The sequence below is a fragment of the Mesoplodon densirostris genome, chromosome 9 (genome assembly GCF_025265405.1).
Source record: "Mesoplodon densirostris isolate mMesDen1 chromosome 9, mMesDen1 primary haplotype, whole genome shotgun sequence".
In the NCBI taxonomy this organism is placed as follows: Eukaryota; Metazoa; Chordata; class Mammalia; order Artiodactyla; family Ziphiidae; genus Mesoplodon; species Mesoplodon densirostris.
In genome coordinates, this window is record NC_082669.1 from 92,572,277 (window position 1) to 92,594,961 (window position 22,685).

General features: G+C 35.2%; 1 protein-coding gene across 2 annotated transcripts in view; it reads left to right on the forward strand.

Moving 5' to 3' along the window:
* MKLN1 (muskelin 1) overlaps positions 1-22,685 on the forward strand; it is a 185,681-nt gene that overhangs the window by 4,858 nt on the left and 158,138 nt on the right. The window contains exon 2 of one of the 2 annotated variants that reach the window (XM_060108841.1): positions 4,108-4,162. The exons of the other annotated variant lie outside the window; for it this stretch is intronic. Coding sequence (XP_059964824.1) covers positions 4,108-4,162 — 55 coding nt within the window. The remainder of the gene's footprint in view (positions 1-4,107; positions 4,163-22,685) is intronic. 2 annotated transcript variants of the gene reach the window in all.

Here is a 22,685-nt window from a genome sequence, read left to right on the forward strand (position 1 = left end):
TATAAAAAAACCCTATGATAAATATTATCATTCTCTTTTACAGCTAGGGAAACTGAGGTTCAGAAAGGTAAGTTAAATTGTCCAGGTCTAAGAGTTGAAAGGGTAGGAGATAGGACTCTGATCTTGGACCTCCTGACTTCTGTTATCAAAGAAGAATACTGCTCCTTCAGTATTTTACATGGCTGTAATATGTTCCTAATTGGGAATACAGATAAAAAGTACTATAAGGTGAGAATGGAGAGAGGGAAAGATATTTAGGTATATTTTATCTCGACATTTAAGGTTTTTATGTATTAATATAAAAATTGGGAGGACCTTTGAAAGTATATTTACACATTGGGTAATTTTATTGTTGTAGAATGATCCTTCTTTTATTTACATGTTAGTGAAAGACTTCATTAGTTTAGATGGTAAAATTGGATGCATTTTTAAGTGTTTACCTTTTTCCTGTTAGTCTACTTTATTACTTAAAATCAGACATTAATTAAAACTGTACCTTTGTGAATATGTGATTCATGGTTCAGAGTAAAAGTGATATAATTTGACAAGTAGGTTAGGAGGTGAACCTATTTCAACTATTTTAAAATTCCACATTTAAAAGTGAATATATATTTTTTCTAATTGCCCAAAAAAACCCACCCTAAGTTACTTGAGGAATATTTGCAAAATATAGACGCACAGAAGCAAAATTTAAATTAACCTTAATCCCATCACCCAAAGATAACTAATCACCCTGTGATATATATCATTCCAGATATTCTGTTGTGTCTATATCTATTTTCCTATTTGATATTGTCCTGTTTGCTGTTCTGTATTCTTTTTCCTTCTTAATATATGATAAATATTTCCTCATGTTACTAAATATTTTTCTATATTATCATTTGTTATGGATACACTATAATCCATATAATGATTTTATGGCATTTTATTTAATCGGCCCCCTATTTTGGGACATTTAGTCTTTCTGGGTTTGTTTTGTTTTTGTTGTTCTTCGGCCATTAGAACAACATGGAGTAAAAGTGATATAATTTGACAAGTATACTAATGTCTCATTAGTAATGAGACATTCTGCCTTACAGAAACAAATCTTGAACTCATTTATGATGAGTTCTGAGATGCTGAATTGTTGGATTAAAGATATCAATTTATTTTCCTACTGTCTGTGTAGGGAACTCTGTTTCTATGTACCCTGGGTTTACTTTGGTATTATCCTTAGTAATTTGGGATTAAGAATGTGGTTTTGGGGCTTCCCTGGTGGCGCAGTGGTTGGGAGTCCGCCTGCCGGTGCAGGGGACGCGGGTTTGTGCCCCGGTCCGGGAGGATCCCACATGCCGCGGGGCGGCTGGGCCCGTGAGCCATGGCCACTGAGCCTGCACATCCGGAGCCTGTGCTCCACAGCGGGAGAGGCCACAGCGGTGAAAGGCCCGCGTACCAAAAAAAAAAAAAAAAAAAAAAGAATGTGGTTTTGGTCAGATAGGTCCTTAGAGATGTCTGGAGAGTGCTTACATAATTCAAAAGTGACATTGTTCCTTATCATTTCCCCCCCCCCCCCCATTTTAGCTTTTAAATGGATTTTTATTTTATTAATCACATACATTTGAAAAACAGAACACATTTGTGAGATTTATTATTTATTTGGTGTATAGACAGTGATTACTTTGCATATGAATTTGAGGATTTTTTACAATCCCAAAGGCATCTGAAACCCAGGAGTTGTGAGTCACTAGTTTCACCAGTTGGAGGTATTCAACGCCCTGGAGACTGGAGACTCATGCTGTTTCTTTCCTTCCCTTTTTTCCCTTTCCCTAAACTAAGGTTAGTACTGGCCTGGCTTGGGAACCTTACTGGCCAGTGGAAGTTCTAAGACTGATATTTTCAGTCTGATGATATTAGAACGTTAGGAAAATAAAGATACCCGAGATAGAGGAAGAGCTTGAGGTGGGTCTAGGATTAGAGATTGAATCTGTGGAGCTGGCTCCTAGGATTGGATCTTGGTGAACTTTACCAAGTTATGATTCTTCTCTGAGCATCATCACTTTCCTTCTGTGTAGAAATACTTTTTATCTTGATCAAATGTTGGGAGGTTTAGTATTATGTTTAATTTCTCTTTTTCTTTTGGCAGATAGATAGCTCTATTATTTCATTAACTTTTTTTGAGACTGATACAGGGACTGTGTGATGTTCTGCTATTGGTAAGATGCATTTCAGCTGTTTGTGGTGATCTGACTTTGCTATATGTCAGTCATTCAGAAGTCATCTTTGGAAATATGAGAGATTTTCTAGATTTTAATTTTATAGGTGTAGCTATTAGCACCTAAGAATGGTTTTCTTTGTATTGACTCTGTTTGGGATTTCTGGCACCTCTCGAATTTATAGCATGACTCCCATCAATTCTGAAAAAATTTTGATAGTCTTCAAATATTCTTTCTACACCCTTCTTTTTCTCCTTTCCTCTCTGACTTCAATTAAATCCATACTCTACCTTTTCTCCTGTCCCATATGTCCTTTATGCTTTTTTCTGTCTTTTTTTATCATTTTTTTTTCTCTCCTTATTTCATTCTGGATAGGCTTTACTTGCCTGTGTTCCAGTTCACTGATTCTCTATTCTGGTATGTCCAGTCAGCTTTTAATCCTATCTATTTTATTCTTGGGTTCAGCTATTTTTTAATATTTTTTAGTGCTAGACTTTTCATTTGATTTTCTCTCTTTTTAAAAATAGATTCTAATTCTCTGGTGAAAATCTCCACATTGTGACATCAATCAAGCTGCTAAAAAGTCTGTGTCTGAAAACTGCAATATCTGGATCTCTTGTAGGTCTATTTCTCTTGTCTTTTATCACACATTTTATCTTGGTGTGTCTGGTAATAATAATAATTATTATCACTATTACCATTATTTTGGGGAGTAACTTTTTCTGAATACCACACATTATATTTAGAATTTTAGATACAATTACAAATTACAGTTAGTTGCCTAATGTTATAACATTTCTTTAGAGAGGATTCACCCATCCTCTGGCAGGCAGATAAAATAGAGGCAGATCACCTCAACAGTCAGGAACTGAGCTGACTTGAGGCTGAGTTTTGGGTTTTGTGAACATCTAGTTTTCACAACTTTGGTAGCCCTCCAGGGAACCCAACTGAGAGACTAGGTGTTTCTAGGGCCTCTCCTATTTTTGCCTTTCCAGCAGCATGAGACTCCTAAAAGGAGGAGCTCCTTGCTTTCAGTTGCTTTCTGCTGGCTTTTTAGCCTCTTGCTTTTTGCAGTTTAAGAATCGACACATGCTTTAAGAGGAAAATCAGTATGCAGCGTCAGGTTTGTTCTTCTGTACCTACCTTTTCTATAGGATCTTAACCCCTCAGGTCTTGGATGACATGGCAAGACCCAGTTACCAAGTTTTGTCCCCCTACCCCCTTGGAATTGCCAAAAGCTCTGCTGACTTCTCTGCCCTTTAGTAGCTGTCTTTTCCTGGCTTCTCAGCTCCTCAGCCCCTTTCCTGTGCCATTAAAGAAATAGGTGGAACGTCCTGAGAGGGAGAGCTGCCCAGAATGTGGGGCTCCCTTTAACAAGTTCTTTGGCATCTCAAATCCTAACTGCCTCAGAAAATCTCTGATACCTTAAGAACTTTTTTTTTCTATTTTAAACAGCTTTTCTAGTTGTAAAAGGTAATGTGTTGGTCTGCTGCAGGCTATTCTGTCAAATCACAGAAAACGCAGAAATCTTTCTGTGTTTAGTTCTCATGAAATAGACTTATATTTTCTAGGCTTATGAATTCCTCATGGTTATGTTAATGCACTATCCTAATACTTGGGCCCCAGATTTTTTTGCACAGTGTTTTCCTTCATTTTGCCTTTTGACACCTTAACTGCTTATTCCTAATATCTGATGGGAAAAATTAGGGACTATGAATAGCATTATTTGTTAGCAATTGTTTTAAATACTTACTGACTAAAATGAGATTTATTCTTGGTTTTATTGATGATTCATAATTCTCTTTTGAGACTTATGAGGTCCAGAAATTGAGAGTTTTATCTTTGTCATAGTATATAGTTATTTTCCCTTCCTATAATGTGATTTTTATATTATTTACCTTTTTTTTTTTTTTAGAACTTTTATGGGAATATTTATGTGAAGGCATTGTTCAGAAGGAAGATACTTGGGTGTAATGTAAATTTTTTGGTTTGTAAATATTGTTAGTATTTAATACTTTTTAAATATCCTTACATTTCTTCAATATGACTGGTATTTATTATAGTTATCACCTATGTACTTGTTAAGACATGTTGTTTTGTATAAATAGAAATGTTAAGTTATTTTAAGCATCCTTGGGTATGTCCCCTTTCCCCTTCCTCTCATTGTCCCCTTTCTTCCCTTTTGATCTAAGTAGTTTGATCAGAAGAGCCCTAAAACCTAATTCCTATTTATTCTTCAGCTGTCAGCTAGAATGTCACTCTCACAGCAAAGTCTGACTTACCCCTGTCCCACCAAAGTCTGGCACCCCTTCCCCACCCCTACAGTTAAATGCTTTCATACAAATGTATACCCTTCTCATATATCACTTTATATAGTTTATAATTATGCATTTATTTGTATAATTGTTTGATTAATAGCTGTCCCTCCAGCTAGACCGCAAGCTCCATAAGGACTATGAAAATTTTCCCCCTCATCATTGTAGTCCAGCATAGTGTTTATTAAATGCATACATGAGTTAATTAGGCATTTAGACTACTTTTCTTCTTTTAATAGAGTTTTGTTCTTGGGTTAGATGGAGTCATATACTGGCCATGTTAAAAATATTCATTTAGTTTTAATAATAAGTTTTAAATCTGTGCTATAAACTTTCATGGTTTTCATAATTTTTCGCAATTTCAGAGAATATTTTAAGTGAAATTGGTTATCTTGGGGTGGGGATATTGCATTTGGAAGAACTTGGAAGAGAAAGCTTCTTATCTATCTTGCTATTTTAAAAAGTTTTTATTATTAAGGTTATTTATATTATTATGGGCAGTTTTTCTAATGAGACCTCGAGAGCTTTAAAGCTTAGTTTATTACAGAATCTGATTTGGCTAATAGCTTTTAATAGTTTTAGAATATATTGCCAATATTTTGATTAATTTTAGGATAAGGATCATTTTCTCCAATTCCTTAAATATAAGTATTTAATAGAAAGTAGGAAAAGTAATATAAAAAGTTAGTTGACTTTTTAACATAGTAATGTTTTTGGTTTGGTAATTTGCATCCCATGCATTCAGCTACTTAAAAAGTGTAGTTCAGTGGTTTTTAGTATGTTCATGGATTTGTGCAACCATCACTGCAGTCAATTTTAGAACATTTTCGTAATCTCAAAAAGAAACTATACCCTTTGTTATGATCTGCTTACTTTCTTATCCCTGAGCAACCACTGATTTACTTTCTGTCTCTATAGATTGTGGACATTTCGTATAAATGAAGTCATAGAATATGTAATCTTTGTGATTCGCTCCTTTCAGTTAGCATAGTGTTTTCAAGGTTCATTTATGTTGTAGCATTTAGCAGTACTACATCCTTTTTATGGCAGGTAATATTCTATTGTATGGGTATACCACATTTTTATCCATTCATTAGTAGATGGGCATCTAGGTTGTATTCCCTTTTTTGGCTGCTGTAAACATTTGTGTACAAGTTTTTTATGTGGTTATATGTTTTCATATCTTTTGGGTAAATGCCTAGGAGTGGAATTGCTGGGTCATATAGTGATTCTATGTTTAACTGTTTAAGGAACTGTCAGGCTGTTCTTGGTTGATTTTTCCCCCCCCTCTGTTATTGAGGTAGTGTCAAACTGATTCGTGCGTATGAATTGAAGCCCTGTAAGGAAAGTGACCACCTGGAATTAGATAGCAAATCACTTGACTTCAAGTCTTTTACTCTGAGAACTTTCTGTGACAGTTGAGCTAGTCTTTTATCTTCTTTTATTTTTGTTCAGAATGCATGTATATGGACTGGCTCCATGTCTTCATCTTTTAAGTTATTTACCTACCTATCAGTGTACATACTTACATGGAGACATACATACATTCACACATACTTTGGTAAGTAGTTCATGGTGGGGATGTTAGTTGAAAGTTGGTATTTTTTTCCTAAAATTTATATAGTTTGTTAACATGTGAAATATTGACTGGAAGATATTTATGAAACTTGTTTATGAATTCTTTCCTTAAACTGAGGCATAGATTTTAAAAGAGCTGAAAATAACTTCAAGTTTGACAGAATAGTTTCTTCTAGAATATAGAATTTTAGATGATTAGAAAACTCACATATCTAGGTCTGAAAGTTTAAGTCTTGTCATCTATCATCTCCATTTTCTACAACCTAAAATGCTACTATGGGTGACAGGTTAAAGAAAACTTTGTTTTTATTTTTATTGCTACATTGTGGTATTTGAGTCACAATTATGGCTTTTCACATTTTTGGCTACCTGTGCCATAAACAAATTATTGGGTGCCTCTAACTCCTGAATAATAGCCAAGCCTATTTGAAGTTATGAGAGAGAATTTCTGGTGATGAACTATCTGTACCTATAATAGTACAATAGAAGGTAGGAAAAGCTAAGTTCAGGTGAGTGATAAAAGTAGTAAATGCTACAGAAACTAGAGGTGAGATTCAGAGAATGGAGCTTCTACTGTTGGCATGGGCTTGAGGAGAGACTTCTTGGAAGAGGTTAATGAGCTATGATTTCCTTTGCGTACAGATCTAATTTATTTTACCATTCTTCATGTTTCTTGAATGCAGGAATTTATCTTTACCCTTGTGCATATTCAGCAACTCCTATTTGGGAAATCCGGTTAACATTTGGCGTTTGTTGAGTTAGTGTAGCATATCAGAACCAGGAAGATGCTTGGAGGTAGACTTTTCCCAGACAGTATACAGGGCAGTTGATACAGGCTGGATCATTGGTCATTCTTCCTTATATATTATATATGTGGACTGGTGTCCATATTTCTCTCCAGAATCACCAGTTTTTAGTACTTTAAGTAAATCTTTTTCTTTTTATTCAGGTTTGTTTCATATATACAGTTACAAAGGATACTGTTTACTGAAGGTGGCTTGGCTGATGGTGTTCCAAAGTCACTTGCTATATTCTATTCCCCTCTGAACAGCTAACATTTATCCTACCCATTATTTGACAGTGAACTCCTCCCCTCTACTTATTTATACTTTATGATTTTGTATATTAGAAGAAATAAGCATTAACTTATCTATGTACATTTAGGAGACTTGCCGCTCCCTATTGCAGAAATTTAAGTGTAATGAAAACAAAACTCTTTGAATTTTATTTTATTCTTTTGAGGAAATTTAGTAAGATATTATGAATTTTTTACGGTATTCTAACCTGCTTTTCCAGGGCATTTAGGGCAGTGATTATGTTTATATTTATCTAAAATGTAATGCATGGATTGCAAATTAATCCTCTAGCAAGTATCTAATACTATTGATAGAAATGTTACTATTGCCCTTAGATTTACTAGATTTAATAGAACAGTTTTTTTGAGATGTCCTTGAATTATGATGGGCTATTAGGCTGCTATTAAAAAGTAAGTTTTAGAGTATTTTTTAATTATGTAGAGAAAATCTTTCAGATACAATAGCATATAAAAGACCTACAGATCAAAAAAAAAATAATGCCTTATTAAATGGCTTGCTCCGATTTATCTTTAAACGCACACACCCACCCCCTTTTGTATGCTTACGCATATAGAAAAGACTGCAAAGAAATTTACTAAAGTCTTAACAGTGATTATCTCTGGGATGTAGTAATTGTGTTGATTTCTATTTTTTAATGCCTTTTCTCTGGACATTGCCCAAAGTTCTAAATTTTATTTTATTTTAACAAATTAATACATTTAAACAACAACAAAAAAAGTAGAGGTTGTGTGTGAGTGTATGTGATTGGCTTGTTCGATTATAAACACAAATTAAAGGATCTTAATCCCATGTTAGTTTGAATTTTATTTTTTGGAAAGTGAGGAGCCATCAAATAATTTTAAGTGGAAAAGTGATGTGACTAAAGTCAGTGGTTTAAAATTTAAAAATTTAAACACTCTTGATAAACAACAAGGTCCTACTGTATAGCACAGGGAACTATATTCAGTATCCTGTGATAAACCATAATGGAAGAGAATGTGAAAAAGAATATATATATGTGTAACTGAGTTACTTTACAGCAGAAATTAAATATAACATTGTAAATCAACTATACTTCAATTAAACTAAAAAAAAATTTTTTTAACATTCTTAAGAGCCAATAATTTCCATTTTTAGTAGCTAATTTTGAGCAGCAATCTTCAGATTGGGGCACGCTTATCCCTGGGAGTTCGTGTACACTTTCCAAGGGATACATAGGCAAAAATAGTTTTGAAGGATTCGATTTCCTGATGTATTGTCATTGTGTATTTTTTCTTAAAAATTGATGAGCCTGAGAACTTGCCTGTGGTTTAGGCCCTTGCTACTCAAAAGTGTGGCCCACTCACCAGCAGCATTGCCTTTACTAGTTGCTTGTTAGAAATGCAGAATCTCAGACCCACCCCAGACCTACTGAGTCATAATCTGCATTTTTAACAAGAACCCCAGGTGATTTACCTGCACTTTGAAGACTTCTAGCTGTCCCATATCCTATTTCATGATTGCAAAAGAGGCATGCCTCTCATCTATCACACGGAGTGTAAAAATCTTCAGAGTGCCAAAAAAAAAAAAACCTTCAGAGTGCCAAAGGACTGTTATAAAAGTTGATATTGAAATTGAGAAAGTGAATGACTGGAAAAACAAAAATCCTCTTGTAAAATAGGTGGCTCTCAAGTTCTTTTTTATTTATTTTTTTGCCTATACCACACAGCATGTGGGATCCCAGTTCCCCAACCAGGGATTGAACCTGTGCCTCTTGCATTGGAAGCACAGAGTTTTAACCACTGGGACGTCCTCAATTCTTTCTTTTTAAAGAAAACAGAAGGAAGACGTAATCAACTTGTCTGTTGGTAGATCATAAAAAGTAATTTTTAATGATAGCTCATTATGTGATTTTTTTTGTGTGTGTGTGGTACGCGGGCCTCTCACTGTTGTGGCCTCTCCCGCTGCGGAGCACAGGCTCCAGACGCGCAGGCTCAGCGGCCATAGCTCACAGGCCCAGCCCTTCGCGGCATGTGGGATCTTCCCGGACCGGGGCACGAACCCATATCCCCTGCATCGGCAGGCGGACTCTCAACCACTGCGCCACCAGGGAGGCCCTACGTGAGTTTCTGACATATAATTCAGAAGGTAGTCAAAAAATAAATAGTACTAGCAGAAATTCTTTCTGTTCCCATGTATTTGTATAAGCAAGGTTTTCAATGCATACATCTATAAAAACAGATATAGACTTGATGCTGAATCTCATTTTTATTCTAGCAGTGATATTCATCTGTATATACATGAAATAATTGTAAAAAACAGAAAAAATCCTGCCCATATCTTTGAGAATCACTATTAATACCATTTCGCTCCATATTTAATCATTATCTGTCGAAGTGCATAATATGTTTATATTGTTTTGGTCAATAGTGTACTTCTAATAGCATCCAAAAGAAATTTTTTAAATTTCTTGATCAAAGCCAAAAAAGTTTAATTTTAATTTATACTTTTTTTCCAGAGAGGTCATATGGAGTGAGATATAAAAGACCCTGCAGCATAAAAGAATTACTACATTAGTTAAAATTCTGTAGGGAAAGTTTAAGGAAAAGCAAGAATAATATAAATTTTTGACTGTATGGGAAGAAGCTGTACTTTTAAAAAATAGATATTTTTATTCTGTTGGTACTTTTGAAAGAACAAACATAATAGCTTTATTTAAAATGACAATATTTAGAGTACACTGGAAAATACAAGTTTTACGATCATTATAAGCTATGAAAAATTTTTCTTGCCAACTTAAAAATGGTAAGAATATGCATAGATTTTCAAAATTATTTTAGGGAATATTTGAGCAAAAAAGCTTGAGTACCATTAACTGACAGCAGTAGATCCCAATCTTGTTTGCACATTCAGATTACTTGGGGAGCTTTAAAAAATGCTGATGCCCCCAGGTCATAAAACAATCTATTCTTTTGGGCCTAGGCCCAAGATACTAGACTTAAGATGAAGCTCCCACAAAAATGGTAATTTTTCTGTAGTTATGTACATACACATCTGTTTTTTTTCAGTAATTACATACATACACATAGCAAGTGATCTGAAATCTAGAACAAAAGAAAAAAGATAAGGAAAATAGTTAAAATTTGAGACTTGGAGGTTAGCCTTGATCCAGAAGGCCCACTTGCTCATTTTCACAACACATGGTTTAGTGAGAAAGTGATGGTTTTTAATCAGGATGCAGTACTTGGTAAGTGGGACTCAGGCTGGATTTCAGCTTTTCCTCCTCAGTGGGATCTTTTGCAAAGTACAACGTGATACAGCAGCCCAGCACCTCTACCTAATAAGTCTAGAAAGATACCAGAAAAAATAAGAGAAGAAATTTTAAAAAAGAAAAAATTTCTGAGCTCAAGAAAGGTTCAAGTCATTCATTCGTTTGAAAAGGCCTACTAAATGTGAAGAGACTAAAAAAAGTACCCACAAATAATATACATTCTGATGTAGGAACTTGGTGCTAGAGAAGCTGCTTGCATGCACACATCAGCTGGGCTTTGGGGGAGCCGTGTATACTCTAGGAGCAGGATGCTAGAGAAGCATCTGTACTGTAGAAACTGAGAGCTGGAGAAGCTACGTGTGCTGAGGGAGTCTTTTGGGCAAGGATACCTGAACTAGGAGACAAAAACACCCCTCAGTTCATTAGGGAGGAAGCAAAGACACCCACTGTGTCCTGAGATGACTCTCCTGCCCCACCTCTACAGACAAAACTTAACATTGTGCTAGCTGGCCAAGGAAAAATACTTAAAGAGCCCATATCCATTTCCAAGAAAAGGCAAAAAGGATGAGTTTAGAAGTGAGAGTGTGTAAATCCATAATTGGCACACCTATACTTCAGCTTTTGATACGATCTTTTAACTATTGTTCTCAGCATTTCCTTTATTTTTAAGCTAGTTGTGTCTACTTAGTGTCTGAAGTTTTCTTCATTTGGGTTACCTTATGATGCCCATTATTGTTTCAGTTGAATTAATGTTACTAGTAGGCTTTTGTATTTTCATTTTCCATTCTTATAAAATAATAGGAGAAACGCAATAAAATATTTTAAAGATTGTAAAAATGGACACTGAACTATAAAGATGGCAGTACTTTGGAAACAAATGCTAGCTGACGTACAGGGCATGTCAGCATGTGTTATATCGGCTGGCACAGTAGCTTGAACTATTGGTTGGATCAACTGATGAGCATTCTGAATTTAATAAAGGAAAGACAGAGCTCTAAGCATATAAGATACAAAAGTGTGGGTCATCTGAAAGTTAAATGAGGAAAGTTGATTATCACCTGTAATAAACTTGTTTTCAAAGTTAATACCACCAAACTGCTCACATTCCATATAATAATTTTAAAAAGTCAGAACAGCATTCTAATTCAAATTCTGTGCTACAGTGGTCTGTAATGAGACTTGCCATATGACATTTTACTAATCCTTGAGGAAAGCATAAAAACCAGTCAGTTCTGAACCTTGTTCAATTATTAATTATGTTATAGTTGTTAAGTTATTTGTGAATTTTACATGAACAGACATACGTAGAACTGAATTTTTAAAAGACTGGCATACAATTACAGCAGTATTAATCAGTGACGTACTTTGAAAAGTTCTAGAGATACAGAGATGTCAGGAGAAATTTTACTCTAAAGTTGGCACAAAAACAAGGTAGGCAAGTTTTTGTGGAGGGTGGTATCCATTGTAGTAATATTTGGCCTATAATATTTTTGAATTTTTTAATAGTTTTAAGATTACTATAAAATATTTTAAAATATTTTTTTAAAACTCAGATCCTGTGGAGTGTCTCTGAGGAACAGTTTGAAAAATGCTGTGCCATAGGACTTAGGCCTTGGTCAAAGTTAACCTGTTATGAGGATAAGGGGAGAATTCTCACAAAATGAACAGTTTTGGATTAGTTAATATTGGTTTGACCTCTCACCATTAGTACAGTTTAAATCACTACATTAAGCTGGGGGGGGAAAATTAGATCTGGTACAAAGGAAAACATGAAAAAAACTGAAATAGTGTAGTATAGAGAGACCAGTGAACAAGGACAGGAGATTGGGGCTCTAATCCCAGTTCTGTCATCAATTAATTGGTATTTTTGGATCAGTCATTAGTTTCTCTAGCCTTTTATTTATTTTCATACAAACCAAGAGGATCAGATGCTTAAGGTCTTTTTTTGCACAGGATAGCATGGAGTATTACAGAATAGTTTTTAAAAATAAATGACGCATGTAGGGACTCAAATTAAACTAAATTGTTGCCCAGCAAAGATACTTTGAGGACTTCATTTATCAGAAGATGATAGTGATTATTTCCATAAAATTATTTACATATAAATGAAACCTTTGAAGGTGCTTGCAGACAGTTTGATATCTTACATCTTTCTGATTCCTTTGTGGGTATATTGTTATTTTGTCTGAGGTTTGAAGAGTGTGCATATTAAGCAGCAGTCAACCTTTCCCAGATCATGTCCAACTTTAATAGTCTTTACTCTGGGTAGAAAGGGGCCGTTCTTAATCTTGAAATGTATTCCGAAGGTGCTAATGTTTAATTTCAGAAACGATTGATGAGTCAGCGTTCTCAGATATTCAGCAAATGAGAACTATTTTTATATGAATGTCTCAGCAAATTTTTTTGTTTTGGGGGGGTGGGGGCAGACACCAAACCACATTTGCTAGCTTTCCAAGTTGATTTTTGGCCAATGAGAGTTTCCTAGTTTACCATTCTTCCATATAGGAATGTTTGTTTATTTTGTTGCCGTTCTTTTTTCCCCCATGGTTGCCGCATTGCTTTGTGTAGAGCGTGTATGTAGGTATATGTTCCCTATGTGCTTTGAGTCCTTAGAGGTAACTACTATAGTCTCACACATTTTCGAGTGCTTGGTCATAATAAGCAGAGTAGAGTTTTTGTCTGGGTGATGGTAAGCAGATGGCCTACCATTTACTAGATCATTGACATCCTATAATTCTCAACAACGACTCTTCAAAGTGTAGTGTAGGTATTAATTTATAAATGCACACTAAGGCCAATAAGACTGTAATAGCTTAATCAAGGTCATTTATGAAATAAGCATTAGAACTGAGTTTAAAATCCACATCTTTATAAATGCAGTCATATTCTCTACATGACTAGGGCATATTAACAATGTGAGACAATTTTAGATCTCATTTAGACTTAATATAAATTTGTTGTCAATGAAGGTGAAATTGTTATATGCCCAGGTTATACTTAGTGATCTGTTGTCATTTTCTCCATCTTTTTATCTGTTAAAATGGGAGAGATCATTTTAGATTAGTTTTTTCTCTTATACTTTAGATCTTGTTCTCATTTTGTTTATTCAGTTAACTCTTCTTTCCTATATTATCAACCACTCAGTTCCTACCCCTGCCCATAATTCAGTGTCCATCAGACCAACTTTCACCAATCTTTAAAAAACTTTGTGTTAACCCCACGTCTCCCATTTGTCTGCTTCTCTACACAGCTAAACTCCAAAGAGTTGGGTATATTTGCTGTCACGGCTACCTCACTCATTCATTCTTTCAAAAAAACCTCTTCTTTTTTGTGGTATGCGGGCCTCTCACTGTTGTGGCCTCTCCCGTTGCGGAGCACAGGCTCCGGACGCACAGGCTCAGCGGCCATGGCTCACGGGCCTAGCCGCTCTGCGGCATGTGGGATCTTCCCAGACCGGGGCACGAACCCGTGTCCCATGCATCGGCAGGCAGACTCTCAACCACTGTGCCACCAGGGAAGCCCTCAAAAATCCTTTTAATGAACATTTCCCCAGCATACCCAGCAGTAGAGAAAAGTGAATTCTAATGTTCCCACCTTCAACAATTAGCAACATTTTACTTGCCATTTTTTTTTCTTCAGTCTCTTTCCACCACCTCTTTTTCTTTCTTCTGGTGTATTTTATGATAAATATAAGTTATGTCATTTAGTTCTTAAATATTTTGGTATGCATTAAAAAGAGGACATTATGTTAGTTATCGATTGCTCCCCAACAAAGTACCACAAACTTAGCAGCTTCAAACAATACATTTATTATTTCATAGTTTATAGGGTCAAGATTTCAGTAATAGCTTAGATGAACCCTCTGCTTCAGGTTTCTTATATGGCTCCTAAGTCAAAGTGTTGACCAGGGTTGGGGTTTCATCTGTTATCTTGAGTGGGGAAGAATCTGTTTCCAAGTTTATGTGATTATTGGCAGAATTCATTTTCTTGAAAACAGTTGGCCAGAGGCTGCCTCTTTTAATTGCCATGTGGGCCTCCACAAAGTGGTGTTTTGCTTCATCAAAGCCAGCAAGGGAGAGAGTAGGAAGAGTATGCTAACAGATCAAAGTCACAATTTTCTGTAGCTTAGTCCCAGAAATGATATCCCATTACTTTTGCTGTATATTCTGTTGGTTAGAAGCAAGTTACTAGGGATTACACAAGGGCATGGAATACCAGGAGGTAGGGGTCATTTGGGGCCATCTTTGAATTTCCCTGCTAGAGACAATTTTTCTTAGAACCACAATGCCTTTATTTTACCTAACACATTTAGCAGTAGTTCTTTAGTTATACCTAATACCTAGTCCATTTTCAGTTTTCTCTGTTAAAAAAATGCCTTCTTACAGTTTATCTGAATCAGGATCCAAACACTCATTGTATTTTTTGTTGTAGCCCTTTAAAATTATTTTCATCAAGAATAGTCTTAACTATTCTTACTATTCTCCAACCATTTTTCTTTCATCCATTGATTTGTTGAAGAAACCAGGTCGTTTGTTCTGAAGAGCTCCCACATTCTGGATATGTCCAGTTGCTTCTTTGTAGTAGCATTTGACTAATTCCTCTGTCATACTTTTTGTATAGATTGGGAGTTATACGGAAAGACTTCTTTAGATTTTGGATCAATTTTTTCTTTTTTAAAAGACTCTTCCCTAGGTGGTGTCACGTACTTTGTTTTTGTATCACTTCAAGAGACACAAAGTCTGGAGGTGACAACTTGATCCCTTTATGGTAGAGTTTCCCATCCACCTTTCATTAATGGTTTTAATCTCCAAAGATAACCATTGTTAGAATAAGCTAGTTCGTTAAAGTTACCAGTATTGGATTTTTCTGAGTCTGTCATTCCTTTCACATTTATTAGCTGGAATTTTTTTTGTATAGAATTCTCCTTCATTAGAGCTTTTTGGTTGCTCTGAAATAGTTTTACTGGAAAAGCAAGATAAATGCTTTATTCCTTTTAATGACCAACTTTCAAAGTAATGTGTTGATATATACCTCCAGGTGTCTGACTTTTTTTTAAAAAAAAGAAAAGCATTTATGAACCTTAGGCTTTTTATGTATTCATTGTGTTTTTTTAAATTTCAGTAGTCATTCTTTTTGGTGCCAGATTGTTCCGTCTTTGGCAAATGGGAGCCCCTTCAGGCTTGCCGCTCCTGTGTTCCTTTGACATGACCTCATTAATCTTTATTTGCTTTCTTGCTTTTTGGTATGGCAAGGTATCCTTTGTTTATCATGCCCTGATGAGGAAATGATCACAACTTGAAGCTAGGAATGCTTGTTGTTACTGGATTGTCATTTCTTTTAGACCCTTTTAGGGGACGTAGCTAGGAAATAAATATTTTTTTAAGAGAAAAATATCTTGAGTTCATACTGCTATTTCCAGTTCAAATTTGATATATGGGATGGATTGTAACGTCCATAATTTTACAATTCTATTATTTTTTCCTATGTCATCTTTACTATGTTGAGTCTTTCAGTCCATGAATACGATATATCTTTCCATTTATTTAGGTTGTCTTTAATTTCTTTCATTAGCATTTTGTAATTTTTAGGGCAGAGAGCCTCCTTACATGTTTTGTTATATTTATATTTATTTCCTTTGAAGCCATTGTAAATAGTTTTGTGGTTTTAATTTTGGGTTCCACTTATTTATTGTTAGAATGTAGAAATGCAGTTGACTGTTGTTGATCTTGTATCCTGTGACATTGCTGAACTCAAGTTCTAGGAAGTTTTTTCTGCTTGTTGTTTGTTTTTGGTAAATTCCTTGGGGTTTTCCATGTGACAAATCATGCCATCTTCAAATTCAGACAATTTCATTTTTTCTTTTCTGAAAGTTGTATTTCTGTTTAGTTCAATTGTTAGGTTTTACTTCTTTTTTCTTTTTTTTCTGGATTTTGAATTGATACATAGGGGATGTGTTCTCAGTGTCAAGTTGTAATGGATTTACATGTGTTTTCTTCTAGTACTTATTTGTTTTTGTACTTTATATTTAATTTTCTAATCCATTTGAAATTTAATCTGATATACAAGAGTGAGGTTTAAATTTAATCATGTTTCCAAATGGCTGTCCAGTTATTTCAACATCACTTATTATGAATTTCATATTTTCCCCACTGACTTGTGGTGCTACCTTGCTCATTTATTGACTTTTATGAACTTTTATTTTGATAATTTCTCTTTTGTTCCCAAATGTCTATTATGTATAAAATCCTCCACTGTTTTAATCATAAAGACTTCATAATCTGCTTTAACATCTTGTAGGGTCTAGTCTCCCTTGTTGCTCTTTCGTTCTTTTTCAGGGTTTTGGGGCTGGCTTAATTTTTTATGTAAACTTTATTAACTATGTGAATATCACCCTTTTTTAAAATTTTTATTAGAGTATAGTTGATTTACAGTGTTGTGTTAGCTTCAGGTGTACAGCAACGTGAATCAGTTATACATATATCAACCTTTATTTTTTTAAGATTCTTTTGGCCATTACTTGTTAGTTATCTATTTTGTATATAGTAGTATGTGTATGTCAATCCCAGTCTCCCAATTTATCCCTCCCCCCACTTATCCCCTGGTAACCATAAGTTTGTTTTCTACATCTGTGACTCTAGTTCTGTTTTGTAAATAAGTTCATTTGTACCCTTTTTTTTAGATTCCACATATAAGTGATATCATACGATATTTCCTGTGTCTGACTTACTTCACTCAGTATGACAGTCTCTGGGTCCATCCATGTTGATGCAAATGGCATTATTTTGTTCTTTTTTATGGCTGAGTAATATTCCATTATATATGTGTACCACATCTTCTTTATCCATTCAACTGTTGATGGACATTTAGGTTGCTTTCATGTCCTGGCTATTGTATATAGTGTTGCAGTGAACTTTGGGGTGCATGTATCTTTTCGAATTATGGTTTTCTCTGGGTATATGTCCAAGAGTGGGATTGCTGGGTCATATGGTAGTTCTATTTTTAGTTTTTTAAGGAACCTCCATACTGTTCTCCATAGTGGCTGTACCAATTTACATTCCCACCAACAGTGTAGAAGAGTTCCCTTTTCTCCACAACCTCTCCAGCATTTATTGTTTGTAGATTTTTTGATGATGGCCATTTTGACCGGTATGAGGTGACACCTCATTGTAGTTTTGATTTGTATTTCTCTACTGATTAGTGATGATGAGCATCTTTTCATGTGCTTTTTGGCCATGTGTTTGTCTTCTTTGGAGTAATGTCTATTTAGATCTTCTGCCCATTTTTTTTTTTTTTTTTGCGGTATGCGGGCCTCTCACTGCTGTGGCCTCTCCCGTTGCGGAGCACAGGCTCCGGACGCGCAGGCTCAGTGGCCATGGCCCATGGGCCCAGCCGCTCCACGGCACACAGGACCCTCCCGGACCGGGGCACAAACCCATGTCCCCTGCATCAGCAGGTGGACTCTCAACCACTGCGCCACCAGGGAAGCCCTGCCCATTTTTTGATTGGGTTATTTGGGTGGGTTTTTTTTTGATATCGAGCTGCATGAATCACCTTTATTGTCTAGTTTCAGGGAAATACTTGTTCTTATTTTTGGGTATAATTAAATTATAAATTAATGTGGAGAGAATTGACATCCTTATGATGATGAGTCTTCCTGTATAGGGACATACTATGCCTTTGAGTTTATTTTAGGCTTACTTATGTGCCTTTTAGGATTATTTAAAATTTTTCTTCATATGTTTTACACATTTCTTTTTTAAGTTTATGCCTAATATTTTATTTTGTTCCTGTTGTAAGTGGGGTCTTTTCTTCCATTATATCTTCTAACCGCTGTTTGCTTTTAAGTTTGAAGACTCTGGTTTCTGTATTTTAACTTGATATATTTTTTTAACTAAATTTATAGTATTTTTTCCCATTGATTCTTTGGTGTTATCTAGATAATGTAATCTTATCTGCAAACAAGTAATTTTTCATTTTCCTTTCTAATATGTATGCTGTAATCACTTTGCCTCTTTTTTACTAAGTTATAGACTTTTATTTTTTAGAGAAGTTTTAGATTTATAGAAATATGAAGCAGATAGTACAGAGTTCCCATTTACTCACCAGCAGTCTTTACTATTATTAATTATATAACGAATATTATGATTACATACTATATTATTACAATTGATAAGCCAACATTAATACATTATTATTACTATAGTCCATAGTTTATTCAGATTTTGTTAGTTTTTACCTCATGTGCTTTTTCTGTTCCAGGATTTCATCCAGGATTGTATTTAATTGTCATGTCTCCCAGGCTCCTCTTGGCTGTGACAATTTCTCAGACTTTGTTTTTGATGACTTTTATAGTTTGAGGAGGACTGGTGAGGTGTATTGCAGGGTGCCCCTCTCTTGGAGTTTGTGTGACTTTTTTTTTCCCCTCCTGATTAAGATGGGTTATGGTGTTTTGGGAGAAAGATCAAAGAGATAAAGTGCCATTTTCATCACTTTATGTACATAACTATTACCATGATTTTTCACTATTGATTTTGACTTTGATTACCTGGTCGAGATAGTGTTTATCAAGTTTCTCTACTGTAAAGTTATTCCTTTTTCTTCTTTCCATACTCTACTCTTTGGAAGGAAATTACTATGTGTAACCCACTGTAGAGCCCACACATAGAGGGGGAATTATGCTCTCCTTCTTTAGGGTAGAATACCTATGTAATTTATTCAGAATTCTGCATGGGAGCTTAGTCTCTGCCATTTATTAATTTATTCAGTAAGTTATATCAATTTGGACTTCATGTATAGTTATTTTGTCCTTTGGGTTATAATCTAATACTAGTTTATTTTGTTGCTCAAATTGTCTCAGATTTGGCTCTTGTGCCCTTTTTGTTTTGTTTTTTTTTGCAGTACGCAGGCCTCTCACTGTTGTGGCCTCTCCTGTTGCGGAACACAGGCTCCAGACGTGCAGGCTCAGCGGCCATGGCTCACGGGCCTAGCCGCTCTGTGGCATGTGGGATCTTCCCGGACCGGGGCACGAACCCGTGTCCCATGCATCGGCAGGCAGACTCTCAACCACTGTGCCACCAGGGAAGCCCTCTTGTGCCCTTTTGACATAACCCCCATCAATTGATTTCTTTTTAAGCACTTCTTTACTTTCTGGTACTACAAGATGCTCCAGACTCATCTTGTATATTTCGTGCCCCATTTCATCACGGAGCTCTGGTTCCTTTTATTGGAAAATGATATCAGAAACTAAGATTTGGGTATTAGGTAAGCTCCTTGCTTCTGGGGTGTTGTTTATTTTAGTAACTCTCAGCTGACAAAGTGAAGCAATAAATTTATGTATAGTAATACAAATTTATGTATAGAAATAAATTTATGTATATGCACATATCTAAAAATATTTCTATATGTAACCATTTGTATCTATATTAAATTAAACATGAGTTTCTACTGATGTCTCCTACTCTATTCCATTACTACATGGGTAATTATAGACTACTCCCTTTGCTGATCTGTAAATTTCCACTCCATTAGTTATAAACCTGGCTCTAACCATTTGCAAAGCATCTTAATTTTTCGGTTCTAGTATACATGTATAGCAGTATCAGAATTGTTTATCTATACCTTGTAGGACTCACCTTTATTAACTAGAGTACAGAACTCATACAGTTTCTTCTGCCTTTAGTCTTACATACTCCATTCATTTACAGAGTTACTTAGGTCAATACCTTTTCCCCATTGCCTTAAGTGGCGTTGTTTCATGGATTTGTAATATAGTTAGATTTTCTTGTTGCAGTTTGCATTCTTTCATGGAAGCCTCTAACTTCCTAATTTTTTTAACTTGCGTGCGTTAAGGTTTATTCTTAATGTTGTAGAGTTCCATAGGTTTTGACAAATGTATAGTGTTATATATCCGCCATTTACAGAACCATACAGAATAGTTTCACCACCCTAAAAGATCCTTTGTGTTTCACCTGTTCGTTCCTTCCCTTCTCCCCCTTAACCCTTTGTAAACTGATCTTTTTACTGCCTATAGTTTTGTCTTTTCCAGATGTTCATATAATTTTTTAATTTAGCAACATTCATTATGATTCCTTCATGTCCAGATGTTCATATAATTTTTTAGTTTAGCAACATTCATTTATGATTCCTTCATGTCTTTTCATGGCTTGATGGCTCATTTCTTTTTATTTATGAATAATATTCCATTTTATGGACATACCACTGTTTATCCTTTCACCTGTTGAAGGACATAATGATTGCTTTCAGTTTTGGGCAGTTATGAGTAAAAGCTGCTATAAACATTCACGTGAAGGTTTTGGTTTGGATGTAAGTTTTCAACTCATTTGAGTAAATACCTAGGAGTCTGATTGCTGGATCGTATGGTAAGATATGATCACTCTACCATTTGGCATTCCCACCAGCTGTGGGAATTGAATCCTCAATTCTCTTTGGTACTGTCAGGGTTTTTAAAAAATTTTTATAGGAGTATAGTTGTTTTACAATGTTGTGTTAGTTTCTGCTGTACAGCAAAGTGAATCAGCTATATGTATACATATATCCCTTCTTTCTTGGATTTCCTTCCTGTTAGGTCACCATAGAGCATTGAGTAGAGTTCCCTGTGCTATACAGCAGGTTCTCATTAGTTATCTGTTTTATACATAGTAGTGTATATGTGTCAATCCCAATCTCCCAGTTCATCCCACACACCCCCTTCCCTCCCTGGTATCCATATGTCCGTCCGTTCTCTACGTCTTTGTGTCTCTTTTGGCTTTGCAAATAAGTTCATCTGTATCGTTTTTCTAGATTCCACATATGAGCGAGTACTGTCAGTTTTTTTTGATTTTAGCATTCCAGTAGGTGTGTAGTGATAATCTCATTACTGTTTTTTTGGGTTTTTTTTGGGGGGTGCACCATGCGGCATGCAGATCTTGAGGACTCTTTTAGTTGCAGTATGCGGGTTGTAGTTCCCTGACCAGGGATTGTACCTGTACCCCCTGCATTGGGATTGCAGTCTTAATCACTGGACTGCCAGGGTCCCTCATTACTGTTTTAATTTGTAACTCTCTAATGGTATGTGATGTTGAGCATCTTTTCATATGTTTATTTTCCATCTATATGCAGATGTCTGCTCACATCTTTTGTTTGTTTTTCAATTCGTTTGTTTTCTTATTGCTGAGTTTTAAGAGTTCTTTGTAGATTTTGGATAAAGACCTTTACCATATGCGGGTTTTGCAAATATTTTCTCCCCATCTGTGGTCTGTTGTTTATTTCTCTTAATAGTGTCTTTTGCAGAGCAGAAGTTTTTAATTTTAATAAAGTCCGACTTACCAATTTTTTTCTTTCATGGATTGTGCTTTTGGTGTTTAAGGTCATTGTCAAACCCAAGTCACCTAATTGTCTCCTGTATTATCTTCTAGGAGTTCTATAGTTTCGTGTTTCACATTTAGCTCTAAGATTCATTTTGAGTTAATTTTTGTGAATAGTGTATGGTCTTCTTTTTTTTTTTTTTTTTTTTTACTATGTGGATGCCCATTTGTTACAGCACTTTTTGTTGAAAGGATTCTCTTTTCTCCATTGAATTGCCTTTGCTCTTTTGTCAAAGATAGTTGATTATTTGTTTGGGTTTATTTCTGAACTCTATATTCTTTGCCATTGATCTGTGTTCTTTCACCATTACCACACTGTCTTGGTTACTGTAGCTCTAAGTAAGTCCTGAAGGCAGGTAATGTCATTCCTCAACTTTGTGCTTCTTTAATATTGTGTTGGCTATTCTGGGTCTTTTGTCTTTCCATATAAACTTTAGAATCAGTTTATTGATATCCACAAAATAGCTTGCTGGGATTTGTTTGGGATTGGATTGAATGTATAGATCAACTTGGAAAAACTAGTGTCTTAACAATATTGAGCCTTATATCCATGAACATGGACTATCTCTCCATTATTTATTTAGATTTTCTTTGATTTCTTTCATTAGTAGTTACAGTTTTCCTTATGTAAATCTTATACATATTTTGTTAGACTTATTCTTAAGTATTTTATTATTTTTAGTGCTAATATAAATGGTATTGTGTTTTTACTTTTAAATTCCAATTGCTTATTGCTGGGATATAGGGAATCAGTTGACTTTTGTATATTAACCTTCTGTCCTGCAACCTTGCCTATAATTGCATATTAGTTTCAGGAGGTTTTTTGTTGATTCTTTGGGATTTTCTATATAGACAATCAGGTCATCTGTGAACAATGCCAGTTTTCTTTCTTTCTTTTCAATCTGTATACC